Raw genomic sequence first — 16017 nt, 5'->3', positions numbered from 1 at the left:
CCAGTTCACCCACTTCCTAGAAACAAGTGGCACAAAAGAAGATAACTGGTGGGAAGACCTGATAAAAAGACTCTGGGCTGCTTTCTTCATGATACCATGCAAAGTGGCCACCAAGATTCATAACAAGGAAAACAATATATTGCCCAACTTTTTATTACAAGTGACTTGAAATGAGACCAAATTTTAACATTGAGGACATTGAACAGAACCCTTAAAATTCATATGTACTGAAAGCCACATTATGACAAAAAATGGGAAAGTTATGGAGCTATAACTTAGGAGGTAGCACCACAATGGATGGAGCTAAAAGCCAGCTGGCATAGGGACTAAACAGCCCACTTACCAGGCTTTGAATTTAAATGAATAGCATAAGTATTATGGCTTGGGGGAGTGGATATATTTGTAATTAAATCCAAAGTGACAGTGTCCCAGACAAACCTGGGACACAGGAATTCAATAATTTCCCAGGTCTCCCAGGACTATCTTGAACACCTATCACCCAATTTCAGTGCAGGGCATTAAGAAAGCTATCAGAAGTCTTAGTATACCATGCTAATGTATTGAAGGAGCCTGCCATGCAATAGCAACATAGCATTGCAAAAACATATAGAGGACAGGCTGAGTCCTGTCCATTCAAAAATTATGGTGAGGGATTCTTAATCATAAAACATGGATTCACCCAGTATATGCTCCTAAAAGGACACTACTCCTAGTTGAGACTGTGAGGCCACAAAGTTCTCTAAGAGTTAGATCTCCTGATAGGTAGGGGCTATCAGTATGGTGGCTACTGTTATCTCAAAATAGTAATACAGAAAAGAAAATTACTGGAGAAGAGGCCACAGGATCTGATGCCAGCCAAGCTTCCTGTTTATCTGGAGCTGTGCAAGGTGGTTAGGTCTGACAGTCATGAAGTGAAAGGTCCTCTCAAGTTGGTGTCCTCTAGTATAAAATGCTGGGGTGACAGTCTCATGGTTTACTCCATATGATCATACCCTGACGCAGTAAGTACTTGCTAACTGGGTCTACTCCTTCTGGCATGGGGCGGGTCCAGAATGGAAGAAAGAAATTCTGAATCAGAAACAGATAAAATTTACTGCCTACTAGAATCCACCATCACCTGACCGGGAAAACAAGTCCTGGCGCCATTGGGAGGCAACCAGAACACCCCATAAGCTTAAAGTTAGTCTTGTTTATGGTAGGGGAGAAATGGGATTAAGAGCGGCATTGGCAGTATCAGCCCAGAGTTTTGTGTTTGATTTTGGTCAAGGAATTTTACCATCATCTGTATAGTACACTGGAATCTAATCTTCCAGATGGGGAATAACTGGTTATATATAGAATGGCCCATTTCTCTGCCTCCCCAAAAAGGTTTATTAGAAATAATATTAGAATAAGTCACAGCGGGGCGCCTGGGTGGCTCAGTTGTTGGGCGTCTGCCTTCGGCTCAGGTCATGATCCCAGGGTCCTGGGATCGAGCCCCGCATCGGGCTCCCTGCTCCGCGGGAAGCCTGCTTCTCCCTCTCCCCCTGCTTGTGGTCTCTCTCTCTCTGTCAAAATAAATAAATAAAATCTTTAAAAAAAAAAAAAAAAAAAGAAGTCACAGCATGGCAGTGGACAATTTTAGATGGAAACCAAGAATAATAGGAGAATATTAGAGGACTATTTGAATGTAGTACAGACTAGGGATACTGCATGTCAGGCCTGATGGCTTAACAGTAGTGGGAAGCACTGAACACCTCCAGCTTCCTGTCAAAGAATCAACAATATCAGCATTATGGATCACTGGGAAATAAAACAAAGAGTTGGAAAGGTAAGGTAAGTCATTTTACACAAACATGTCTCCTTTTGGTATGTTGGCAAAAAAGATCCTTTTGAAGTTAGTGGTGCCCAAATAAGATGTCACAACTTGGTAGCCAACCTGTTGGTAATACTTCTCAACACTTGGTCTCTATCATTCATGGATGTGACTCACATCCAACTCTTCTGAACTTATTCATACTTTAAGAAAAATGTTAAACAATAAGTTCAGTTATGCCCTATTTTACTAATTTAAAAGACTGATTCATACTCAGGAAATTTTGGTTTATGCTCTGATCTGTCACTACTTATAAGCAATATTGTAACAAAACCAGTGAAACACACCCTTCACAATCAGAGAAATCTCTGAAACACCAATGGTAGCCTGTATCTCAAAAATTCAAGCTATCTTCAAGGTCATATTACAAATAAAAATAACAAACCCCAGGGGCGCCTGGGTGGCTCAGTCGTTAAGCGTCTGCCTTCGGCTCAGGTCATGATCCCAGAGTCCTGGGATCGAGCCCCGCATCGGGCTCCCTGCTCGGCGGAGAGCGTGCTTCTCCCTCTCCCACTCCCCCTGCTTGTGTTCCCTCTCTCGCTGTGTCTCTCTCTGTCAAATAAATAAATAAAATCTTAAAAAATAATAATAATAATAATAACCCCAAAACCATTTTATTTCAGACATAGTAATTGATTAGGAGAGACCCTAGGGATATCACTAATAAAAGCGACACAGAAATTTTAAGAACTACTTAGAACTCCCTATCAAGGAAACACTAGTATTTTTTTTTAATTTTATTTATTTGACAGAGAGTGAGCGAGAGAGGGAACACAAGCAGGGGGAGTGGGAGAGGGAGAAGCAGGCCTCCTGCCAAGCAGGGCGCCCAATGCGGGGCTCAATCCCAGGACCCTGAGATCATGACCTGAGCCAAAGGCAGTTGCTTAACCGACTGGGACACCCAGGTGCCCAAAGGAATCACTAGTAAACTACACTGTGTCAACCTCAACAACCAACTATTGTTCAATTAAGTCTCAAATCCAAACGGAAAAAGTAAATCTACATGACTTGCCTCTACACTGTCAGGCCATTTTCTAATATTTATTGCTTTTTTTTTAATTATCATACACAAAATGCATTTAGAGAAAAACTGCAAAGTACAAAACAATATAAAGAAAAAATAAAACTTTCCTACAATCCTATCCCTGAGAGCCACTATTAAAACTGTATTTCCTGGGCACCTGGGTGGCTCAGTTGGTTAAGCGTCTGCCTTCAGCTCAGGTCATGATCCCAAGGTCCTGGGAGCATACGGCTTCCTGTTCAGCGAGGAGCCTGCTTCTCCCTCTCCCTCTGCCTCCTGCTCGCCCTGCTTGTTCTCTCTGTCAAATAAATAAATAAAATCTTTAAAAAAACAAAACTGTATTTCCTTGGAGTTTTTTTTTTTCCTATGCTTAGGTGAATATAATTTATTTTTTAGATAATTGAGATCATACTATTTAATCACCTTAGGATCCTACTTTTTAAAACTTATTCACATAACTATCTCCTGTATCTTAAACTATTTAAAAGCATAGCACTCCATCACATGGAAATGCCACAATTACCCATTCTTTCAATATTTTTGCAATTTTTCTCCACTATAATTAAAGTCTATATGTAAATGTTCCTTTGCATCTCAACTTATTTTCCTTGAATATCTCCTAGAAGTGAAATTACTGAGTTAGAAAGGTTGTGCTAATTTTGACACCCTGGCAGAATATGTAAGCAGTCATCCCATCAAATCCTTGGCAGATACTAAATCACTTTTGATTCACTTCTCAATTGCAACCAGTGATACCATCATCGATGATACGGTGGGTGGGCTGTAACAACCAGACATGTATAAAAATTGAAAATAGCACGGGGTGCCTGGGTGGCTCAGTTGGTTGGGCATCCAACTCTTGATCTCAGCTCAGGTCTTGATCTCAGGGTCATGGGTTCAGGCCCTGTGTTGGGCTCCATGCTGGGTGTGGAGCCTTTTTAAAAAAAATTGAAAATAGCATTAAGTTGTAGAAATCAGTAGTCCTAAGATTGTTTGGTGTGGCAACATGGTGTGCTGTTTCATTCTTTGACAAGACATAGGTAGAAATATCCTTACTGAAGAATGAAGTTTGAATACCTTAGAAAATTTAAATACCTTTGGAAAAGGAATAAACCAGTTTACCTCTCTACACCAACTTCCTGTATGTTTAACCCTGTGACTAAGGTAAATATTCACATTATACCATTTGCTGCAAGTGAGATGTGTATCTAATATGCAGACCAAATTGCACAGCCTCAGAATATCTCAATAAATTGAGCAAAAATTAAATATGAGAAAGCTGGCATGCAGATAAGACCTGCAAAAGTAAATATGAGGTTCAAACATTCAAGAACCATGGATCTGTTGGTATCTGCCACCAACCCTCAGTTGAGGACATAGCTGAGGAACACATCTTAAAAATGAAAGTGTATTTGGGTAACTGGGTGGCTCAGTCGGTTAAGCATCTGCCTTCCACTCAAGTCACAATCCCAGGGTCCTGGGATCAAGGCCTGCATCGCATCAGGCTCCCTGCTCAGTGGGGAGCCTGCTTCTCCCTCTCCCTCTGCCAGTCCCCCTGTTTGTGCATGCTCACTGGTTCTGTCAAATAAATAAATTAAAAATCTTAGAAAAAAAAAAAAAAGTACATTCACTCTCTTTTATGTGACTCTATAAAATCAAATCTGCTAAAATGTCCTGGAACAAAAGTAATGGGCTATTGTGCTGGTAATCAGAATGATCTGAAACAAAGATATAAAGGCAATCAATGGGGGAAAAAATAACAGCCTTCTTAACAAATGATGCTAGTACAATTGGATATCCACATGCAAAAAGATGATCTTAGACCCTTAACTCACACCACATACAAATGCAATGAATGAACCTTAGCTGGATCCTAAATTAGGACAAAAAGGGCAAAACTATTTTTGGGAAAATTAGAGAATTTTGTATAGAGAGTAGATATGAGAAGCCACTATGAAATTTTGTTAAAATTTTTAGGTGTGATAGTTTTGTAATCGTATGTGGGTTACATTCAAAGGTAAAAAACAACTTTCAAGAACCTTGAACTTTAATTAGTAGGCTTGTTGTTAGTAATAGCATTACATTAATCCCGAAATTTGCTTATGCACATTATAGGACAGAGCAAATGAATACATAATTTGGTATTCTTGGGAACAAGGGTTCTCATTGAGAGAAAAAGGAACATATAAATATGGAATGATGGAAGGTGAGGAAAAACCTGTGGTGAGAGTGTTAATTGGTAATAACAGTATGAACACAGAGTTAGGTATGTAGTTTGTTTTCCTAGCTCTGTCCATTCAAAGAGCCAAAAAGCAATAGTACTCCAGTAGCAATAAGCATGACCAGTTCCAAGATCTTGATTTCTAAATACCATTCCCCATTAAAACGAACCAGGGCTCACTGGAGAAGTGACTTATTCTAAGACTGAGGCAGTAAAAGGACAAGATGAGCCTGGAACATTCAGCACCAGGAATGGAAGGAAGTATTAAAGAATGATGGGGCCATGTCAAAAGGACACAGGATCTGGTTTAAAGGGATTCCCATAGGCCAAATTTGGGACAATTTGAGCGAAGACAGTAACAGAACTGTATTATAAAACACTGAGTTAAAAAAAAGAATTCACGAGGGGCGCCTGGGTGGCTCAGTCAGTTCAGCAACAGACTCTTGATTTCAGCTCAGGTCATCACCTCAGGGTTGTGAGATCAAGCCCCACATCAGGCTCTGTGCTAGGTGTGGAGCCTGCTTAAGATTCTCGCTCTTCCTCTCCCTCTGCCCCTTCCCACTCCCATGCACTCTCCCTCTTGCTCCCTCTCTTACAAAAACAAAAACAAGGGGTGCCTGGGTGGCTCAGTCGTTAAGCGTCTGCTTCGGCTCGGGTCATGATCCCAGGGTCCTGGGATCGAGGCCCGCATGGGGCTCCCTGCTCCGCGGGAAGCCTGCTTCTCCCTCTCCCATTCCCCCTGCTTGTATTCCCTCTCTCGCTGTGTCTCTCTCTGTCAAATAAATAAATAAAATCTTTAAAAAACAAAAACAAAAACAAAAGAGTATATCCAAATAATTGGGGTCAGACACACCTTCAAACCAAAGCTAGGAGTAAGGGCTTCTTTAGAGGAGCAGTCCAGTCATTTGTGAAAATATTTTGAAGGCATCTCACAAGTAACTGCAGATGACTAACCCTAAAAGAAAAGGTAGTGGAGGGACCACACCTGTGAAGGTTCAGTACTAGTAAGTTATAGGGTCATGTGATATGACAGCTAAAAGAAACCTAGAGAACAAAGTCTGCAGGGGCGGGCAGGCTGTGGGGAACGTGGTGGCAGCAGACCTCGCCCAGATCGCTGATGTGGACATTGATTCCAACGGCATCTTCAACTGACATCTATGACAAAGTATCGAGCAAGATGCAGAAGAAGGGCTATAGTTGTAGTGCCTGGGAGGCGGGCCCATCTCCCACCAGAGCCAGGACAAGAAGATCCACGTGTATGGCTATTCCATCGGTTATGGTTGTCCCAAAACTCCATCTCCACCAAGAAGATCAAAGCCATGTACCCTGACTACGAGGTCACCTGGGCCGATGACAGCTACAGAGGCCTGCCCAAGGACCCAGCTGTATCCCGTGGCCAGGCGTTGGAGATCAACACCAGGCTGGCCCAAGCACCCCGGTTTACCTCACCCACAGGAATTAAAAATGTTATCACCCCTGCTGTTCGCCCCCACCCTGGACAAAAAAATTTTAAAAAAAGAAAGAAAAGAAAGCTAAAGGCCATTTAGACCAACTCTCCCCTTTTATACATCAAGAAACTGAAGAAGAGGGGCACCTGGGTGGCTCAGTCATTAAGCCTCTGCCTTCGGCTCAGGTCATGATCCCAGGATGCTGAGATCGAGCCCCACATCGGGCTCCCTTCTCGGCGGGAAGCCTGCTTCTCCCTCTCCCACTCCCTCTGCTTGTGTTCCCTCTCTCGCTGTCTCTCTCTGTCAAATAAATAAATAAAACCTTAAAAAAAAAGAAAAAAACTGAAGAAGACTTCCAAAGTCACTCTAAGATATAGCAGCAAACCCAGATCTAGAACAAGGATTCAATTATTCCATTACTCTTCTTAACAAGTTTTAGCTATTAAAAGTAGTACATTGTTGGGAGTGCCTGGCTGGCTCAATCAGTTAGAGCGTGTGACCTCTGATCTCAGGATCATGAGCTGGAGCCTCACACTGGGTGTAGAGATTATTTAAAAAAAAAAAAAAAAGTAGTACACCGTTAAGTATTAGAAAACGTAAGATGCAAAACAGGATTAAAAAGTCATAATGCGGGGCGCCTGGGTGGCTCAGTTGTTAAGCGTCTGCCTTCGGCTCAGGTCATGGTCCCAGGGTCCTGGGATTGAGCCCCACATCAGGCTCACTGCTCCGCGGGAAGCCTGCTTCTCCCTCTCCCACTTCCCCTGTTTGTGTTCCCTCTCTCGCTGTGTCTGTCTGTCAAATAAATAAATAAAATCTTAAAAAAAAAAAAAAGTCATAATGCCATAGATGAATGAATAAAGAAGATATGGTATACATAATGGGATATTACTACAGCCATAAAAAATAATGAAATCTTGCCACTTGCAATAACATGGATGAATCTAGAGGATATAATTCTAAGTGAAATAAGTCAGTCAGAGAAAGACAAATACCATATTACTTCACTCATATGTGTAATTTTTTTTTTAAAGATTTTATTTATTTATTTGAGAGAGAGAGAGAGTGCAGGAGCAGAGGGAGAGGGAGAAGCAGACTCCCCGCTGAGCAGGGAGCCCGATGTGGGGCTCGATCCCAGGACCCTGGGATCATGACCTGAGCCGAAGGCAGACGCTTAACCAACTGAGCCACCCAGGCACCCCTCATACGTGGAATTTAAGAAGCAAAATGAAGAAAAAAAGAGACAAACAAAAAAACAGACTCTTAAATATAGAGAACAAACTGGTAGTTACCAGAGCAGAGGTGGGTGGGGTAATAGGTGAAATAGCTATAGGGGATTAAGAGTACACTTATCATGATGAGCAATGAGTAATGTATAGAACTGCTGAATCACTATACTTTATACCTGAAACTAATATAACACTCTATGTTAATTATACTGAATTAAAACAAGAAGAAAAAATAGGTAGTACCATATAAATGTAAGTTTTTGAGTCCTTCAAAATAACCTGCTAGAATTTCATTTGGAACTACTTACTGATTTCTTTTAGATTAAAATTGGAAGAACAAAAAAAAATGTCAATCCCACATACCAGAGACAAATTTGATTAATATTTTGGTATGTCTATTTCCAGATAATTCCCCTAATTATATAAATACATTTATATACATGTATTAATCTGCTTAGGCTGCCATAATAAAATGCCATAGACTGGGTGCTTAAACAGCAGAAATCTATTTTCTCACAGTTTCTGGAGGCTGAGAAGTCAAAGATCAAGGTTCTGGCAGGGTTCAATTTCTAGTGACAGCGATCCTACCTTAAAAATGGCAACCTTCCTGCTGTGTCCTCACGTGGTAGAGAGAGCTTTGGTGTCTCTTCCTCTTTTTAAAAGGGTACCTGTCCTATTAGATTAGGGCCCCCCATGACCTCATTTAACGTTTAACACCTCCTCACAGGTTCTCTCTCCAAATACAATCACATTAGGGGTTAGGGCTTCAACATATGAATTTTAGGGGAACACAATTCAGCCCACAGCATTCCACCTCTGGCCCCCTAAAAATTCATGTCTTTATCACATGCAAAATACATTTTTTCCATCCCATCAGCTCCACAAGTCTTAAATCCAGATCAATCCTAAAGTCTAAAGTCTCGCTTAAATAGCAACTAATTAGATATGAGTGAGATTCCAGGTATGATTCATCCTGAGGCAAAATTCCTCTCCAGCTGTGAACCTGTGAAACCAAACAAGTTACAGGCTCCCAAAATACAATGGTGGGAGGGAGAGGCATAAGAGAGATTCCCATTCTACAAGAAAGAAAAAGAAAAGAAGGAAGGGCTGATGGGTCCCAAGCAAGTCCAAAACCTAGCAAGGCAAGTTACATTAGATCTTAAGGCTGTAGAATAATTCCCTTTGGTTGATGTCCCAACTTCCAGACCCACTGGGGTAGGCACCATCACCCCCACAGTTCTCCAGTATAGCTCTGCCCCCATGGCTCTTTTCAGTGGCCTCCCTCTGAAACAGAAGGAAACAGCATCCCACTGGGCCTGTGCTGGGAGTGGCAGCCCTGATATTCTCTGAATCACCTTCCAGGTCATTCCTTTCTTCAAGAAAAGCACATGTTCATAGCCAAATAATGCTATGGGCTGATCCTGCAGAATCCAAGAAGTCCAAGAGTCTTCATTCCTTCCTTCTTTGTCCCTGTTAGTTGAAACTGGCATATATACACACATATACAGAAAATTTTATATACTTTTTAAAAGATTTTATTTTTAAATAATCTGTACACCCAACATCGGGCTTGAATTTACAACCCCAAGATCAAGAGTCCTCTGACATTCCTCTAAGCCAGCCAGCTGCCCCAGTTTTATATACTTTTTAATGTAAAGTTTTTTTTTTTTTTAAGATTTTATTTTATTTTGAAAGAGAGAAAGTGTGTAAGTGGGGAGGGGTTGAGGGAGAGGGAGAGAATCCCAAGCAGGCTTGATCTCACTACCCTGAGATCATGACCTGAGCTGAAATCAAGACTGGGATGCTTAACCAACTGACCCACCCAGGGGCCCCTTTAAAATTTCATAAACAGTCCCTTTTATTATTCAGAGCATAATTTTAAATTAATGCATAATACTCAGTCTTGTGATTATCATTTACTATTAACTATATCATTTTTAAACTTTATTTAAATATTCTGTAATCAACATCTTTATAAACAAATGTTTATCTGCTTTTTGATGAAAGTCCCAAAAATTGAACTGTTGAATCGAATGATTTTTTTTTTCTTTTAAAAGATTTATTTATTTATTTATTTGACAGAGAGAGACACAGCGAGAGAGGGAACACAAGCAGGGGGAGTGGGAGAGGGAGAAGCAGGCTTCCTGCCGAGCAGGGAGCCCGATGCGGGGCTCGATCCCAGGACCCTGGGATCAAGACCTGAGCCGAAGGCAGACGCTTAATGACTGAGCCACCCAGGCACCCCTCGAATGATTTTCTAATTGGAAAAAAATATACCACTGTCATAAATGACCAAAAAGGCAAGGATTTTTTTTATTAAAGTCTATTAAAAAGTCAGGACAACCAAATAAAATGTGTGATTCCTGACTGGATCATACAGTGGAGGAAAAAAGAGCTATAAAAATATTTGGGGGACAATTGGGGAATTCTTAATATGCACTTTTTATTAGATAATATTACTATGTCAGTGTTAAACTTCTCAATTCTGATCATGGTAGTTTGGTTATGTAGACTGTCCTAGCTGTAAGGAGATACATGCTGATGTGCCATGAAGTCTGAAGATTATATCAAAATGATTCAGAAAATATATATATTTTTGTGTATGTATATACAGAGAAAGAGATAAAGACATGAGAGAGAGGTGGAAACAAGTGAGAGCAAATGTGGCAAAATGTTTCCCACTGAATCTAGTAAACGGTAAATGGGTGCTTATTATACTGTGCTTTCAACTTTCATTTTAAATTTTTCAAAATAATATGAGGGAATAATCAAAAGATAGGAACAGACTATTCACAGAAAAATATATTAGCCAATAAACATTTGAAAATTATTAAACTTGATTTTTTTTTAAGATTTCATTTATTTTTTATTTGTCAGACAGAAAGAGCAAGCACAAGCAGGGGGAGTGGCAGGCAGAAGGAGAAGCAGGCAGACGGAGAAGCGGGCAGGGGGAGAAGTGGGCTTGAGCCCGCTGAGCAAGGAGTCCGATACAGAACTTGACCCCAGGACCCTGGGATCAGGACCTGAGCTGAAGGCAGACGCTTGACTGACTAAGCCACCCAGGCGCCCCAAACCTGTTGATTATTTATGGCCTTTTATTTCCACCAGCTCTCTTGGCATTTGATCTCTAATCACTTCAACTGCACTTCATCAAATGGGTGCAGGAAGGAATGGGAAGTGAAACTTCAATCGCTCCATTTCACATCTCATTAGCAGTCCTGGAGAAAGGTTTAAAACATTAAAAAGGTCAGGGGCGCCTGGGTGGCTCAATCGTTGGGCATCTGCCTTCGGCTCAGGTCATGATCCCGGGGTCCTGGGATCAAGCCCCGCGTCGGGCTCCCTGTTCAGTGGGGAGTCTGCTTCTCCCTCTCCCTCTGCCTGCTGCTCCCCCTGCTTGTGCTCCCTCTCTCTCTCTGTCAAAAAAAAAAAAAAGATTAAAAAGGTCAGGGGTGCCTGGGTGGCTCAGTCGGTTAAGCAACTGACTCTTGATTTCAGCTCAGGTCATGACCTCAGGGTTATGAGATCAAGCCCCACATGGGGCTCTGCTGGTCATGGAGCCTGCTTAAGAATCTCTCTCTCAGGGTGCCTGAGTGGCTCAGTCATTAAGCGTCTGCCTTCGGCTCAGGTTATGATCCCGGGGTCCTGGGGTCGAGTCCCACATCGGGCTGCCTGCTCAGTGGGAAGCCTGCTTCTCCCTCTCCCACTGCTTGTGTTCCTGCTCTTGCTATCTCTGTCTCTGTCAAATAAATAAATAAAATCTTTAAAAAAAAAAAAAAGAATCTATTTCTCTCTCTCTCCCCCTTGGCCCCTCCCCTCCCCCCCACACACACACTCAAAAAAAAATTTTTTTTAAAGATTTAAAAGATCAAAATTAGCTCATTACTATGAGTTCTGGAAAGGACCTATAGACTTTAATTCACAACCTGGTTTTCAATTCAGATTCTTCTGGTCTCCTATGACTCTAAATGTTTGATAAATTTAAAGTCCTATATGGGAAAAAAAAAGTTAGCAATAAGTCATATGAAAAATAGCAAACTTTCTTTAAAGAAAGAAAAAATGTTGAGGTCTGCCATTGGTCTTACCTTTTATCAGGAAAGCAGCCTATAAAATGGAAGACAACCAATGGATTTACAAACCTTGAATGGAAGTTTTCCTTATCAGAAACACTATGAAGGTTATAATGGTTCCAAGCATAGGCTATGGAGTCAGGTTGTCTGTGTTAGATTACTTACTTCACCACCTACTACCTATGTGATTTGTGGCAAATTACTCAATCTCTTTATGCCTCAGTTTCCTCATCTGAAAAATGGGACAACAGTAAAAACTATGTCTTAGGGTTATTGTGAAGGATAAATTAGTACATTTTAGTTCTGATAGCAGCATCTGGCATACTGTAAGACCTCAAAATATGTTAGTTACTATGGTTCTTATTATTACCACTATTGCTACAATAACTACTACAACTACCACTTTCAACCAGCAGTGGCTAAGAGTTTGGCATTTGGTTCCGAAAAACCATAGTAACACAAAAGAAGCACAAAACACACACACACACCCTTGAAAAAGTGAAAGACAACAGACTCCAAGTCCTTTAGTGTCTCCTCAGGCTATTTTGAGAGAAACTGAGAAGGCAGAACTATACCAACAATACACAGCTCATTTCAAGAATGAATCTTTGTAGTCTGAATAAATTAATCTCAAGAGAAATGACAAATTCACTCAATTATTTATCAAACTTCATTGAGGCTTACTATACTATGTATCAGGTATTGAGAAAGAGTCTAGAAATATAAACTAGGAGAATGTCTATGCCTATAAAAACTTTGTGTTCTTGTCAAAGAAATATTCATAGATTATAATATATAACGAGTTATATGATGAACGTATGCATAGGTTACTATGGAAGCAGAGGAGACACCTAAGCTACACATGGGGGAAGGAGGAAACAGCAAGAAGATTTCCCATGGGTGATGACATTTAAACTGAGCTTTAAAGAACAGTAACAGGGGCGCCTGGGTGGCTCAGTTGGTTAAGCGACTGCCTTCAGCTCAGGTCATGATCCTGGAGTCCCGGGATCGAGTCCCGCATCAGGCTCCCTGCTCAGCGGGGAGTCTGCTATTCCCTCTGACCCTCCCCCCTCTCATGCTCTCTCTATCTCATTCTCTCTCTCAAATAAATAAATAAAAAATCTTTTAAAAAAATAAAGAAAGAACAGTAACAGGTAGGGGCGCCTGGGTGGCTCAGTCGTTAAGCGTCTGCCTTCGGCTCAGGTCATGATCCCAGGGTTCTGGGATCGAGCCCCGCATTGGGCTCCCTGCTCAGCGGGAAGCCTGCTTCTCCCTCTCCTGCTCCCCCTGCTTGTGTTCCCTCTCTCGCTGTTTCTCTCTCTGTCAAATAAATAAATAAAACCTTAAAAAAAAAAAAAAAAGAACAGTAACAGGTAAACAGGATAAAATGGTAAAAATCATTCCTCCATGGTAAAAGCGTGCAAATGGAGATAAAAGATGAGCACCATTGCCCAGCCTACAGCCACACAAAACCAAAAGGACTCTTCATAAAGCTAACGATTAGACAGCCACTGGAGATATGGGCCTGAATAGGTGTGCTTCCAGAACATCTTTTGTTTACATCTCCACCCTCCCCAACTCAAAAAAAGCCATGTTTCGAGAACTGACAGAAAGTTGTGATTAACGACATTCAGAGACAAATTTCTCACTTACAACACTGGGCGGCAGCACTGGGCAATGGCTTCCTCTGGCTTTCTTCTTGAATCGAATACTAGAAACAGAAAGGAGAAAGAGAAAAAAAAAACACAGGTAAGAGGCCCAAATACAGGGCGGGAAAAACAATCACAGCTACTTGTAAAAAGGTTTAGCGTTTGACTAGAGTTAAAGTTTTATTGAACAGAAACAAGTCATCCTGCTGATTTCCCTGTATGATCCTGACATATAGGCCAGACTATGAAATATGGCCCTTGCCCAATATAACAGGCTAAAGCAGGACAGCAGAGAGACTGTTTTGACCAAGGGAACCTAGGTATGTACCAGCTCTGCCAGGCAGCTGTAGAAGGCTTAGAGGAGCCTTAGAGTGCTTAGGAAACATTCTTCTGAATTTTCTTATGGATAACGTAAAGATTTTCCTCATTTGGGTGATGGAACTGAAGACCTCTCTGAAACGGAGTTTTCTCATCTTTAAAAACGTAATAGTGCTTCTTCCCTCACAAGGTCATGTGGGAAGTGATATTACTTATTTAAGCATGTAATGCAACATCTAATACCTACTAGAGTCCCCTTCCCACTTATATTCTAGCCTCCCCAACCCAACACCACCATCACAACCAAAAAAACAAATACATATTACTGAAGTCATTAAAAAAAAAAAAGAGGAAGTTCTATAAAAGGGAGCAGAACTAAATGCAAGTCTTGAGGATGGGCAAGATTTGTAAAGGCAAAACAAGAAGAGAAAGGCATAAACAAAGTTAACATAGGTACAAGTCCAAAACACAGAATAGTTTGATCAGAGCCTACTGGAGGATTCAAGACATAATTTGGTCCAGCAATTTGCAAATATTAGATCTAGAGTTCTCATCCTGACTCTGCCACTTATTATTATGCTCTGCTGTACTGGGCAAGACAAAACTCTCTAACACTGTGAATGAATGAGTCACTCATTCAGGAGATAGTTCTTTTTTTTTTTTTTTCCTCTATTTATTTATTTTTTTGATGTAGTGTTCCATGATTCATTGTTTGCGTATAACATCCAGTGCTCCATTCAATACATGCCCTCTTTAATACCCACCACCAGGCTAACCCATCCCCCCACCCCCCTCCCCTCTAGAACCCTCAGTTTGTTTCTCAGAGTCCATAGTCTCTCATGGTTCGTCTCTCCCTCCAATTTCCCCACCTTCATTTTTCCCTTCCTACTATCTTCTTTTTTTTTTTTTTAACATAGAATGTATTGTTTCAGAGGTACAGGTCTGTGATTCATCAGTCTTACACAATTCACAGCACTCACCATAGCACATACCCTTCCCAATACCTATCACCCAGCCACCCCATCCCTCCCACCCCCCACCACTCCAGCAACCCTCAGTTTGTTTCCTAAGATTAAGAATTCCTCATATCAGTGAGATCATATGATACATGTCTTTCTCTGATTGACTTATTTCGCTTAGCATAATACCCTCTAGTTCCATCCACGTCATTGCAAATGGCAAGATTTCGTGGGTTTTTTTGATGGCTGCATAATATTCCACTGTATATATATACACCACATCTTCTTTATCCATTCATCTGTTGATGGACATCTTGGCTCTCCCCATAGTTTGGCTATGTGGACATTGCTGCTATAAACACTGGATGCATGTACCCCTTCAGATCACTACATTTGTATCTTTGGGGTAAATACCCAGTAGTGCAATTTCAGCAGATAGTTCTTGAGTACCCATTATGTACAAAGGCCTTGACAGAGTTTGTATATCATGGTAAAGAGTTTGGATTTTATTCTAGTGTATTGGGAAGCCATTTATAATTTTAAACACAAAAGGGTTATGACTTGAATTGAATACACTTTTTTTTTAAGATTTTTTTTTTTTTTTTGACAGAGAGAGAGAGCTAGAGAGGGAACACAAGCAGGGGGGAGTGGGAGAAGGAGGCTCCCAAGCAGGGAGCCCGATGCAGAGCTTGATCCCTGGACCCTGGGATCATGACCTGAACTGAAGGCAGATGCCCAATGACTGAGCCACCCAGGTGCCCCTTGATTACACTTTAAAAGTCTTTCTGGCTGCTGTGTGAGGTGAACTATAGGGAATAAGAAGGAAAGACTACTGCAATAATCCAGACAAAGGTTTATGGTGGCTTACATAGGAGTATTAATGGTAAAGGGCATTTCAAGTAGTTGAATACAAAATACAAAACAGTTTTGTACGTAAATATACTTTTATATGTGAAGTACTTTACCAGCAATAAACTATGATGCAAATATCAGAGGTAGATACTGCTATTACTAATTCCAATAGGGAATAATGTGAAGTCAAGCACAACTTAAACAATAGTAATAGTAAATCTGCCAATCATAAAAATGCTCAAAAAGTTCTTGAAGGTTAAGCAACCTACCACTCCAAAGTAAAAAACGGACTTAGTTATAAATAGTAACCATTACAAATGATGATGATCTTTGTAGGCAGTACACAGATCTAACAGTGAGAAAATTCTGAAACTTAATTTTTAATTTTTTTTAAGTAGGCT

At 40.9% G+C, this 16017-nt stretch overlaps 1 protein-coding gene across 6 annotated transcripts in view; it reads right to left on the bottom strand.

The window, feature by feature from the left end:
- UNC13B (unc-13 homolog B) overlaps positions 1-16017 on the bottom strand; it is a 218226-nt gene that overhangs the window by 120773 nt on the left and 81436 nt on the right. For all 6 annotated transcript variants that reach the window (XM_078061432.1, XM_078061428.1, XM_078061431.1 and 3 more), the window contains one exon: positions 13492-13549. In XM_078061432.1, the coding sequence (XP_077917558.1) occupies positions 13492-13549 (58 nt within the window). The remainder of the gene's footprint in view (positions 1-13491; positions 13550-16017) is intronic.

The sequence above is a fragment of the Halichoerus grypus genome, chromosome 14, assembly GCF_964656455.1.
Source record: "Halichoerus grypus chromosome 14, mHalGry1.hap1.1, whole genome shotgun sequence".
NCBI classification, from domain to species: Eukaryota; Metazoa; Chordata; class Mammalia; order Carnivora; family Phocidae; genus Halichoerus; species Halichoerus grypus.
The sequence above is the reverse complement of the archived record's forward strand: the minus strand, read 5'-3'. Positions and strand labels throughout refer to the sequence as shown.